This window comes from Lagenorhynchus albirostris, chromosome 18 (assembly GCF_949774975.1).
Source record: "Lagenorhynchus albirostris chromosome 18, mLagAlb1.1, whole genome shotgun sequence".
Taxonomy (NCBI): Eukaryota; Metazoa; Chordata; class Mammalia; order Artiodactyla; family Delphinidae; genus Lagenorhynchus; species Lagenorhynchus albirostris.
In genome coordinates, this window is record NC_083112.1 from 49,000,765 (window position 1) to 49,013,180 (window position 12,416).

The following is a 12,416-nucleotide window of genomic DNA, read 5'->3' on the forward strand; positions in this document are numbered from 1 at the left end:
GAGAGTTTATTCAAAGGCATACAGGTTTGAAAATAAACTTAGCTTCAAAAGAAATGGGAAGAAAAATCAAGCATATTAACTCATTCATGTCACTGGGACATCCCTTCCTGCCTTGCCCTGTGACTTTCAAGATAAGTACTATTAAAGCACTAAAGAACACTCTGATTCACAGGGAGATCAGCTTGGTGCTTTGTGTCCATCTAGAGGGGTGGGATAGGGAGGGAGACACAAGAGGGAGGAGATATGGAGACATATGTATATGTATAGCTGATTCACTTTGTTATAAAGCAGAAACTAACACCATTGTAAAGCAATTATACTCCAATAAAGATGTTAAAAAAAAGAACGCTCTAATTACATAGCTTTAATAGACTTATTAAACAGTAAATGGTGATTTCTCCCCATAGTACCCAATTTAGTACAGAAAGGCTAAATTTGAGACCACAGAGGACTCAAACAGAGTGATTGTTGGGCTAGACAAAATAGAATATAAATGTATAAGGAAAACTGAATATGCCCAAGTAATTCCTGCATTTCATTTTGTAAAGCCCCCTGAGATGTTCCTGAACACAGACTACAAGATGCGTGTTTAACTGAAATGATTATTTCTGAACAATAGCATGTTCTATTGAAAATAACATTTATGAATGTACAAATTAACTCGGTTTGAGAAGGGGACCAATATCAGACCACAGAAGACTTTTCCTTTGCAAAAGAAAACTTGAATATTAGCAATATTTGAACATCTCTTAGAAAAAATACTCTTTCCCTGTGTTTTCAAAAGCAGTAGTATTATTAAGAAAACCAATCTGCCCAACATCCAAGCTGCACATTCTAGGGTTCTTTTCATATAATCAAAACAATCATCCAAAACATATCACTAACCTTAGTGAGTTTGCTCTAGTTCAGGGCCTTGAAGGTTCAACAATTGATTTCATCAGCACACAAATCACATATTCATTTCTCAGGAACGGACTCCCAAAAACTCAGTCCTGAGACTGATGTTTAAAATCAGAAACCCAAAGAGATATTTATACACCTGTGTTCCTAGCAGCATTACTCACGATAGCCAAAGGCAGAAGCAACCCAGGTATCCACTGATAGACAAATGGGTAAACAAAACGTAGTATATGCATACAACGCAATACTAGCCTTAAAAAGGAAGGAAGTTCTGATGTATACTACAACATGGAAGATCCTTGACAACCTTATGCTAAATAAAATACGCCAGTCACAAAAAATATACTGATTCCACTTATATGAGGTACTAGAGTAGTTGAATTCATACAGACCAAAAGTAGAATGGTTGCCAGTGGCTGAGAGGAGGGGGAATGTGAAATTATCATTTCAAAGGCACAGAGTTTCAGATTTGCAAGATGAGAAGATGGTGGTGACGGATGCACAAGGTGAATACTTCACGCCACTGAACTGTACACTTAAAAAGGATTGATGGTAAATTTTATGTTATGTGTATTTTACAATTTTAAAAATTCAGAATTCCTGTTTTTAATGTAGATAGAAAAACAGACTGTCGGGGACTCGAGTACTTGCACTTTCATAACTAGCCTGGCCTCTATGACAGAGCATCACCCAGTCGGAAATGGAAGGCTGCTTTGAGAGCATACATTCAAACAAGGGGAGTACAGTGAACTGGATGTTTGGGGCCTCCGTCCAACACAGACACATCAATGTCACAACAGGGACAGACTTGTCAGACTATCCAAAACACTTGGATTTCTGGAGGCCAGGACTTGCTGTGTCCATTTTATCAGTGAAGACAGCCTTGCCAGGGCTCTTGGCTAAGGTTCCCTCCACTGGACTGCCAAAACCTGCCTGGTTTTCTTTCTTCCGTCTTCCCAAGACTAATCAATCCTCTTCTGATTAACCTAGTCATTCTTTCGCTATGCAAATATATTCAATTAGATCACAGCTGAAGCTCTCAGATCCAGGTGCTATTCTGCCTAAAATAACCTTACAGATGAGAGCAAAGATTGCTGATTTTACTTTAAAGAACCTCATGTTTCCTTTATATGAGGTTTCAGGGGATACCTCCTCTGAATGCCTGGGTATTGACATTTATAGACCTTATCCATGAGAGTCAATAAAATATTTAGTTCAAAAAATTTTTTTTCTGCTTTATATTGTTGGTATCTAGGAAAGTCAACACTTACCCTATTCTTAGGAGCCACCAGTTATGGTATGAAATGTTGATGGGAATAACCAAGAGATATGAGATAAAACACTGCTTGGGGAAAAGGGGATCAGGGTAAGAAAACAGAAATGAAGCATGAGATGAAGTAAGAAGGAAAAAGAGAAATTAACAGCACGTGTCTCATGGAGTATCTGTGTATAGAATAGATAATATTATTGAATGCCCAGCAGCTCCTAAATACCACAACACAACCCGTTGATAAAATACAGCTGAGTTTATTATCACGGTAAGAGAGAACACCAACTCTACAGAGCATTGTTTGTAACTCAGGAACAAAGTTTAAGGTAAGTATTTCAATGTGGTGCTTGATTAAGACTGGGTAAAGATCAGGATATAATAGTTTAAGATTGGTGAAAGAGCAAGGTGAGAATTTTGAGGTGAGGGATTCAAAGAGTCTTGGGGTATAAACTGCCTATTGAAATGTTTAAGGGTCTCTGGGGAAGTTCCTATAATGAACAACAAATTAACTTGTCTGGATAAGAGTCTCCCGGAACAGTAAAATTATGCCAGTGAAAACAATGCAATAGTAAAATCATGTTAATGTAGCCCATAAGCTGTGTGGGATACACGGTCTCAGTTCTCAGTATAATATGTATATGTGTAACGTTTCATATGTAATATACTTTTTCAACTGCTATATTACACAGCTCCAGGGAGCACCTTCCACATTCTAGCCTTGAAAACAGTGTCCCTGAATTAGGCAGTGTGAGCGCCCTATTATATTTGTAGCATGTATTGTTATATTTAAGGTAAAGGAGATAAACAACAAGGGCTAGTGTACAGCATAGAGAACTCTACTCAATATTCTGTAATAACCTAAATGGGAAAAGAATCCGAAAAAGAATTGATATATGTATAACAATCACTTTGATGTACACCTGAAACTAACACAACATTGTAAATCAACTATACTCCAATGTAAAATAAAAATTTTAAAAATAAGGCAGAGAATATACTACATATGTTATAAATTATATATAGCACATAGCATATAGCACATATTTATGATAAAAGGTAAAGCACCACAGTCTTTTCACAATTTACGAAGTATCACTCAGTACATTCTGATTTTTTTTTCTCATAAGAACTATGAATTTATCAGGTAAGAACTTAAGCTAGGAGAAAGACATTTTTGAGGTCCCAACATCTAGCAAAGTACCCCCCCCAATACTAGGCCACCAAGAAACATAAAATGCCGAATAAAATTACACCTACCTCTCAATTTACCTAAAATCCGTTAACATTTTTCTTATGACAGAGTAATGATGACGTTAGCTTTTATTTAATATGCATAATCCCCTCTGGCGGGGCCTGAGCTGTCTGTGAAGGTCACCAGTACCCCCGGGGTGGCCCACGCTGCGATAGTACACCCTGGCTACAGGGCGGGTGGTCAGTTCATCCCACAACACAGACCTAAGCGTGACCTGAAGGAGTGAGCCAGACGGAGTGCAGGAAGAAAGGAGCACTCCCAGACCCCCCAGGGCAAGAAGCAGCTGGGGCGAAGCAGAAAGATGGCAAGTTCAGGAACGGAGACGGAGCTTAACCATTTGACCTGAGCGGAGCACGAGGAAGGAGATCAAGCTGGACAGGCTACCTGGGACACTCTCACGAAACGCCAAGTGGGTCGTCTCAAAGATTAGATGATCCTGGGAAGAAAGACGAGCCCTCGAAGGGTTTTAAACTGAGGATAAACTTGGTGAGATTCATGTTTTAGGAAGGTCCCTCTGCCTGAGGTGAGCGCAGTCCGGGTAAGCGATGACAACCCGTATCTGGGCAGGCACCCTTTGACAGGCCCTCTGGTGCTGCACTCACCTTGAAGTAGGGTTTGCAGCGAAGCAAATGTGGTTCCATCAGGTGGAACCCCAGGAAATTGACACAGTACTGCATGTCATCGGTAGACTGGAGGGAGACCAGGTTACTAGAGTCACCAACGCTTCACTCCAAAAACTCCCACTCAACATCTCTTCTGTTGCTTTTTCCCTATGCTTCCAGCTGATTCCCTCTCTATCCTAGATTCTTCTCCTCTATATGACTGAGACATTCTGCTTGCGTTTCTCACTCATCAAAACAAACACCAAGTAGCTCAATGTCTGTGACTTGAGAGCCCCTAGAAATGGGGTTGGTCTCAGTTTAACCCACCAGAGCAAGGACATGAACAAGGTACCTGCAAAAGCGATGGGGATGTTACAGGACCACGTTCTTCTGCCACATGCGCAGCGAGCCGAACGCTGAGATGCCGAGGTTTGCAGCAGAGAAGGGGTTTATCCGCGAGACAGCCAAGCGAGGAGTCTGGAGAACAAACCTCAAATTCGCTTCCCAGAAAGTGAGGCGCTTGGGGCATCCAAGGATAAAGCTGAGGCCTGGGGAGCATGGAAAGCCGATTGGAGAGAAGGAAAAGCTGCGGCAATCGTCATTCTGAGCAGGCGCAGCAAAGCTGCGCGCGCTTCTGAACACGGGACGCACGCTCTGAGGGTGGAGTTTGGTGCCTTCTGACCTCAAGACGCCACCCATCGGGCACTCGCACATGCTCAGTTGGAGGATCATTGGTCCCACCCAGTCTTAAACAACCCCGAGCTTTAACTGGACACAGCTGAATCCGAGTTCCTGAAGAACAGCTTGGGCAAACAACTTATTGTTTAGGCTACGCGAGGCTTGGAGGACATGCGAGTTTTTGTAAAAACAATTAAATTGAGCTTGATCAGTGTAGGCAGGTTAAGTTCATTACTCATTAGGCAAGTTGTAGTTTAAGGGATCTGATAACTACCCTCAGTTTCAGGGGGATATGGACAAATATTTAGCAGACAAAACTAGCGGGTTTCGGTGACCAATTATATCAGAGAGAGAGCAATCTAGGCTGACTTGCTTCCCCAAGGCCACTGCCATAGACCAGGCTTTTACTAATTTTTTTGGCCTAGATTTTTTTTTTTTTTTTTTTTTTTGCGGTACGTGGGCCTCTCACTGTTGCGGCCTCTCCCATTGCGGAGCACAGGCTCCGGACGCGCAGGCTCAGCGGCCATGGCTCACGGGCCCAGCCGCTCCGCGGCATGTAGGATCTTACCAGACCGGGGCACGAACCCGTGTTCCCTGCATCGGCAGGCGGACTCTCAACCACTGCGCCACCAGGGAAGCCCTGGCCTAGATTTTGATGGCATTCACCTAACTGCAGTCTCCCAGTCCCTAGTTTCTGTCCAGATATATTAAGTGGTTTGGAACAAATCTGAGCATGTCTCTCTCCAGGTTACTGGCCTTTAATGGCTCCCATTTCTCTCTAGGTGGAGTTCAAACTCCTTCACAAGGTCTGCTAAGACCTTCATGAAAAAGCCCTTGCTTTTCAGGAGCCTCTTCTCTCACCACTCCCCTATGGGAACACTAACTGTACTTTGGGATTAAGGAATGAGTTTTGATTTCAGAAACACACCATCTTCTCTCGTTCATCTATTGTTTAAACACAAACCTGCTCAACTTCTACTGGCTATTCTAGGCTCAGGGCAAGCACCACCTCTTTTCTGAGTACTTGTCACCTACTCCAAAGTGCTGCTAGGCCCTCCTGTCACCTTGAGTGTAATGAGTGGATTACTTTGCATACCTGCTGTAGTGTAAACTCTCTTTTTTTCTGGTTAACCTCCTGCCACTGGACCACAAGCTCACTGCGGACAAGGACTGTATCTTCTCCACCTCTGAATACTCAGCATCTAGCTTGGCTTACACAGATTACTTGTTGAGTGAATGAATAAAAGGGGTGGAACCAAGACTCAGATCTAAAACATCTCACCTTAAACCCAGTGCTTTTCTCAATATATCAAAGCGAGTAAGAGTGATGCATCATGGTAGAGGACTAAATAATTCAGGTGGCAGATTTCCTATTTGTAATCCAGCCCAGGTGGGGTGGGAAATGCTGAAATGGTGATAAAATGGGTAAATTAACATGGATATTAAGAGACCATTCTACCTAAGCCTACACTGGCTCCTCAAACTACTACATATAGTACAAAATACTTAAAAGATTTAGTCCTAAAGTTAGCAAGAAGATACAGTATCCTTTTACTGAAATCCAAACATGCTTGAAAATATTCTGAAACATATTTTTATGTAAACACATTCATATCATATCCACCAATAAGTGCCTTTAATCCTTTTATTTGGGAGCTAACCCAATTTAAAAGTTTTGTATTTTCTTATCCTCTTTTTCTCTCTTGCTCTCTATGAGGGGGCATAAAAAACAAACGGGGTAGAATGCAGTACTGTCAGTGTGGTTGTCTTTTTTTACATTTATCAGCAAAAGGCTCCATTGGGAAAGAAGTTGAAAATTAGTACTGAATGACTGACCATGTACTTTCATAAATGTTTCTAAAAATTATCTTTGTTGTCTCTGATTCAAAGAATTATCAGTGTGCAAATTTTAAGTAGCAACAATCCAACACGTGCAGATTTTATAAAGGACTCTAGCCAAGACCTTCTTCTCTTTTACTATGAACAAAAGTAAAACCAATAAGCCAAGGAAACGGCAGCAATGTATTTATTGGAAATGAACTAGACATTACATTAATAGGATGAAGATGTAACAATGCATGAAGCATAATCGTGGCAACATTTAAAAGATCACAAAAGAAAAATTCATTTTCAAAAGAAATATTGTATCCAAGACAACTTAAGCTCCGAACACCATAGTATAACTCTAACGTTGACTTTGAACACCCAGAATAAAATTTACTTTAAGCGGAACAACTGAAAGGAAAAGTTTCTTTTCCCAACTTGAAGATTCCCTGGCTACCACCTGTGTATTACACATGAGGTAATTTTCATCACCAGACAGTAACCAGATAATATTTGTCATATTCCTCATAGGAAAATACCTCTCCTACAAATAGAGAAATTTGAGGGAAATCCAAGCAACAAAAGAGTTGGTGGCCCTAACTGATTGGGTCAGCATTTTCTAGAACTTAGAAATTACGTTAACTTTACTAGTAAGACTTCATTTTCTTTTGAGAAACTGCCTGGATTAGAGGGCATGCTGATTTTGTAACAAGAGTCACTATATTACACTGAGTAATGGGGTTTGAGATGCTTATCATCTGCTCATCAAGGTTTTCTGAAACCTTTAGAGCTTTATTCTTCTACTCTATAATACATTGTAGCTTGTGTATAACAAACTCTCTCTGAAGAAAATTATCCCAGGTAATCCATCTGTGATGATACAAGTACTGCAAAAAGCAGTAACGAAAAATATTGTTTGGAAAGGCAAAAACGCTGTTATCAACTTTCCGAGGCACTATCATAGAATCATCTCTGAAATGGAGAAATTCCATGTAACTTAATTTTTAAGTTACTTTCCTTCCATTCACCCAGCATGCATGAATGTCTACGAATAATCTATCTGTAGACTGAGAAAGTCAGGCGTCCAAACGCAGAGTTGTAGGTTTCAGAAGGGCTTTCTCCTTCCCTTCCCATGGATTTCAACAGTTTACTTAAAATATTCCACAGTTCTCATAAATTGTCACATGGAAGGGGAAGATGATTACAAGCCTATCAGACCTGTCAATTGGCAAAAAAAAAAAAAACAACAACGTATCTCAACACAGTACATCATCTTTAGAAAACCAATCATAATTTCATTTCCTTATCCTCCATTTAAGGTAGAGAGAACTAAGGTAAGAGTGCCTACATTTTAGTGGGAAATGGCAAATCCTTATCACCAACTGTGGCACCAAGGAAAGGGGAGTTCATTCACAACTGTAGGAATAATTTGAATAAAAAGGTAGAAAGTAGATCTAGACAATTTAGGTCCTAAATTAAATTTTTCAGGACAGATATTTTTAGTTTAAGTAACAATGCTGGTCTAATTTACTAGAAAATTAGTAGTGTTCTCTTTCACTTTGAGCTGGGTGGGCAAACTCAGCCACAGTCTTGCTTTCTCCTTCCACACACCTAAAGTAATGCCTGACCAGACTCAGAACGCATGTAGATGCAACATGCTCGTTGGCACAAAGCAGGCAGCAGGGGACGGCCCCTACGTTCCTGAAAAACCCATAAGGAGCCTGACTGGCAATCAGTCATTTTCCTCATATACATATATATATATATAAAAAATGTCCGTAGATTTTAAGACAGATGCACATAAAGCTACACAAATGTTTCCACCTCTCCAGCACTGAGTGAAACATGCTGTTCTTTGGAGAAAAAAATACATTCATTTTTTTCAAGTATATTTCAATACACAAAGATGTTCTAGCTTTGTTTCACTACAAAAACAAATGATTTCACATGGGTCCAAGGGGAACTTCATTTTAACTTCCCTTTGGTTTGGATTTCATGAAGTGTTGATTTTTTTTAAAAAAAATGCTCTAAATATACACTACTCCTTTATGTGAAAGCATGAACTCTTTATGTCCATTATATATATATGTACATAGTCAACAAGGACAGCAAAAAACAGTCTACATATGTACAATGGCTTAGAACTGGCATGCTCTAAGGAGAGCGAGGGTTACCGGCTCTGACTTGGGCTCGGAACCAGTTCAGTGGTTCTGTCAGCTCTGGGCCAGCGGCATGCACACTCCTGTCGATAGCATCCTCAGAGCACTTCCTCCTGGGGTGGCACGTCTTCAGTTACGGCTTGTTTCCTGTCTTGGCTTTGCTGTTAGGGTTGCAGTTGAAGTCTCTCAGCAGCGGTTCGCAATTGGCCAGAGCGTCTGCTGGCAGCAGCTTCCGAATTTGCTCCACTGCCTTTTGATAAGCCATTTTCTCTTGTTCCAGGGTCCGGATCAAAGACTTCATTTTGGTCTCTCTGGTTAAAAGATTTTCCAGGTTGGATTCCAAGGTCTGGATTTTAGCATGAGCTACCTGTTTGGGGCAAAAAACAAAATCCTCCAAATCAAAAATTTGAAGGTTTTGGTTCTTCATCATAGCAGCAGCCAGACCTTACACATGTTAACTAATCATGTCATATTACTTAATAAAACAGTATAAGAAGCAAATACTCTGAAACCTCCCATGAAATGGAGATTTCTTTAGGTTTCTCAAAAAATATAACTAGGGTACTAACAAAATACATCTCATTTCACTGAATACACCAAAAATGCAAAATTAAATCAACATCCCACAGTGGTGAGGGTCCTCACTCCACACACAGGTCTTCTCCTGGAGTGACTGGAATCTGACAGGGAGAAACAGGAGATTGCTGACTGCCCTGAAGTACTAAAAGAGGCTTTTTGCCCTCTGAGTGGAAATGCAGGGTTTTCTCAACACATACTTGGGACCCTATCAGTTTTAACAGGTGTCGGGTGTGCCCACGTAACTTGGGAACCCAGAGGTGATGAGAACATTGAACTGTGAATGAAAAAGTCTGTAACCATTAATAAAAATCATTATAATATAAAGCAGGTGCAAACCCACTTTCCCTAATAAGGAAATGCTCAATTAATCACCACTGAAACATCCTAGCAATAAGGGTCAATACCCCAATACCCCAACTGCCAAAATAGACATTGTTGCCTCTTCTTTGGAACAGGAAAAGGCATAAAATTTTCTATGGGCCGGAGCTAACGTAGATGAAGCGAAGGAAGCCTGAGTGCCTTCTCTGGGAGCAACTACTCTAGAGACCCTCATTTCTCAGCTGTTTCTCTCCTAGCTATCTTTGTCAGAGGATTCACTGCACATCGAAGCAGAGTTTTAGTGTCCTCTAGTGTGGGGACATGCGCAGTGCTGGGGAAGTGGCGGGTAAGCAGAAACCAATGAGCCGTGGAACACTTAAGCTCTAACTCAGCACTTAAGCTCCACCTCCCCCAACCCCCAGCCCCCAGCTTCACCTTCTCACCTCCCCGTCCTCTGGTCACACTGAAGCCCCACCCCTCAGGGCTTGGATACACAGCGCACTTCATACAGGTTGCAGGTGCGTAATATTAATTTATACTAAATCGCTTACACATTGGTAAGGGTGCATTGACAAATAGCTAATATTTTATATTCCAAAATAACTGTAAACTCCCTGATGGCACGGATTATGTGTTACCAATGTTTTAATTCAATTCTCTCAAAAATGTCTCCTTTTCTTTCCATTTCTGTGAGTTTTACTCTAGACAGCTGTCATCATCCCCAGTCAGATTTCTGCAAATAATTGCTAGCTGGTCGCCCTACCTTCTCTCCCCACCTTCTCTCCCCATTCTAATCTGTCCTCATCAAGATTTCCAGATTGATCTTTCTAAAATATGGTTCAAAAACTTCGAGAGATTTCCTTCTCAACATGATTAAAGCCGTGTTCTTCTGCTTAACCCTGAAAGTTATCTACAATTCTGTCTCCATCCTGTTTATCCCACTTCGCTCCAACGTAAATCTTTTTTTTTTTTTTTTTTTTTTTGCGGTACGCGGGCCTCTCACTGCTGTGGCCTCTCCCGTTGCGGAGCACAGGTTCCGGACACGCAGGCTCAGCGGCCATGGCTCACGGGCCCAGCCGTTCTGCAGCTTGTGGGATCTTCCCGGACTGGGGCACGAACCCGCGTCCCCTGCATCGGCAGGTGGACTCTCAACCACTGTGTCACCAGGGAAGCCCCAACGTAAATCTTAAACTGATGTTAAGCTTCCTCTACTGCTCTGCCACATCCTCCTTATTTAAACACCCACTACTGCTCACTCCTTTCTCCCACCAACCCTCCGGAGTCCAGCTCCAGGCCAAGTCCCCTACAGCTTTCCCAGCTTCCTATAGTCAATCCCTCCTCCCTTGAACTGAAACCAAACATGTACAACACCCAGTAAGTATTGAACGAGATTCTGCTTTCAGCTGCCATTTAACTATTTCGTGAGAGCTGATTTCCTCTCTCAATTGGTACTCAAATTGATATGTGCATTTGCAGCCCCCAGAGCACTTGGACACAGTCCAACACACAGGCCCACAGTCAGCAACAGTTCAATCCACACCACAGCTCTGTCCTTTCTGGTATGGTTCTGTGCAGGCAAGGAGGCATCCAAGTGCGTTTTTGATCAAATTGTTATCTCTTTACCTGTAATTTTTCTAGGAGGTCCATGTTTTGTCTTTTCAGTTGGCTGTTGGCCCTCTCCAACTTCTCCATGGGTTCGCTCTCCTCGCAGGGATAGGAAGATTCCTGGAGCTCATCCTGCAGCACGTGATACTCCACCTCATAGGCGTGTAACTGTTTAGAAATATCCATCTCAAAAACCTGCCGTGAAAACACCGTGGGTTAGTCTGACCTTCAGGATGTGCACCAAGATACAGTCTGTGTATCTAGGGTACTTCAGGTAGATTTCCCAATACTTATTAATGAAGAATAGTATGACATATCAAAAGGAAGAATAACAAGTGTGACTGTCAAGTTAAGGACAAACAGATGATTTCTATACAATTGAAGCATTCTCATGATAAGGCCAAGACTAGAAAAAGTTAATGCTCAAAGATATTTTGCAACCAATATATACATAATCTAGGAATGGTCTCCCAAAATGTAGCCCACCACATAAACAACATTAGTTACTGAGTAACTCCTCCCTGAGTTACTCAGGGAAGCAGATGATCATCTTTGCTGGTTATAAGCACAATTGCAAAGGGTATTTCTATAATAATGAGACCAAAAGCCTTTCTAATTGTTTGTCAATGGGGCAGAAAGGTCTTATGCTAAATATTTTCATCTACTTGCTAATCCACGTGAGCCTCTTGGAAGTCACTAACATATCCTACCATAGAGAGAATCTTCTAAGTTCAAAATCTTCAGAAACCCTGTGCACTGTACAGAGCTATTTAATTGGGGCTACCTCTGCTCTCCCATATCGCCACCCACTAGGAACAGTTTGCTTAGAAGTCAGAGGACAGGCAACTCCTCCTTAGTCTAAACTGGTGAGGGAAAGAAAGTGAGGCCGCAGCTGCCATTTAAGCATCTGTATCTACACTAACAGTGTAGGGAGAAAAGAAACCTACAGTGAGAAAAATCTCACTTGCTTACTTACCCTCCTACTGTTAGAGATACTCAAATCTTAGAATTTAAATGATATTTCGAGACAACCTGGTTATTCCCCTCAAACAAGCATCATCTTTTCCAGTGGGTATGCAGTGGGTATGAACACAAAGGACTACTACACAACCACTAAAAATGAGGGCATGGATCTACATTTATTGGCATGGAAAAACATCCAATACTCTGCAAATATTTTACTAAAAAATTAGGTTATACAATAACATGCATAGTAAGATTTCACTTAA

General features: G+C 41.4%; 2 protein-coding genes across 4 annotated transcripts in view; one reads left to right on the forward strand and one right to left on the reverse strand.

Annotated features, from left to right (window-relative positions):
- Positions 1–12,416, forward strand: part of UCHL3 (ubiquitin C-terminal hydrolase L3) — a 346,469-nt gene that overhangs the window by 18,711 nt on the left and 315,342 nt on the right. The gene's annotated exons all lie outside the window — the stretch shown is intronic.
- The window catches only part of TBC1D4 (TBC1 domain family member 4), a 216,731-nt gene continuing 211,025 nt past the window's right edge, over positions 6,711–12,416 (reverse strand). For all 3 annotated transcript variants that reach the window (XM_060129035.1, XM_060129034.1, XM_060129036.1), the window contains 2 exons: positions 11,206–11,382; positions 6,711–9,052 (listed from right to left, as the gene is read on the reverse strand). In XM_060129035.1, the coding sequence (XP_059985018.1) occupies positions 8,819–9,052; positions 11,206–11,382 (411 nt within the window). In that variant the 3' untranslated portion in view covers positions 6,711–8,818. The remainder of the gene's footprint in view (positions 9,053–11,205; positions 11,383–12,416) is intronic.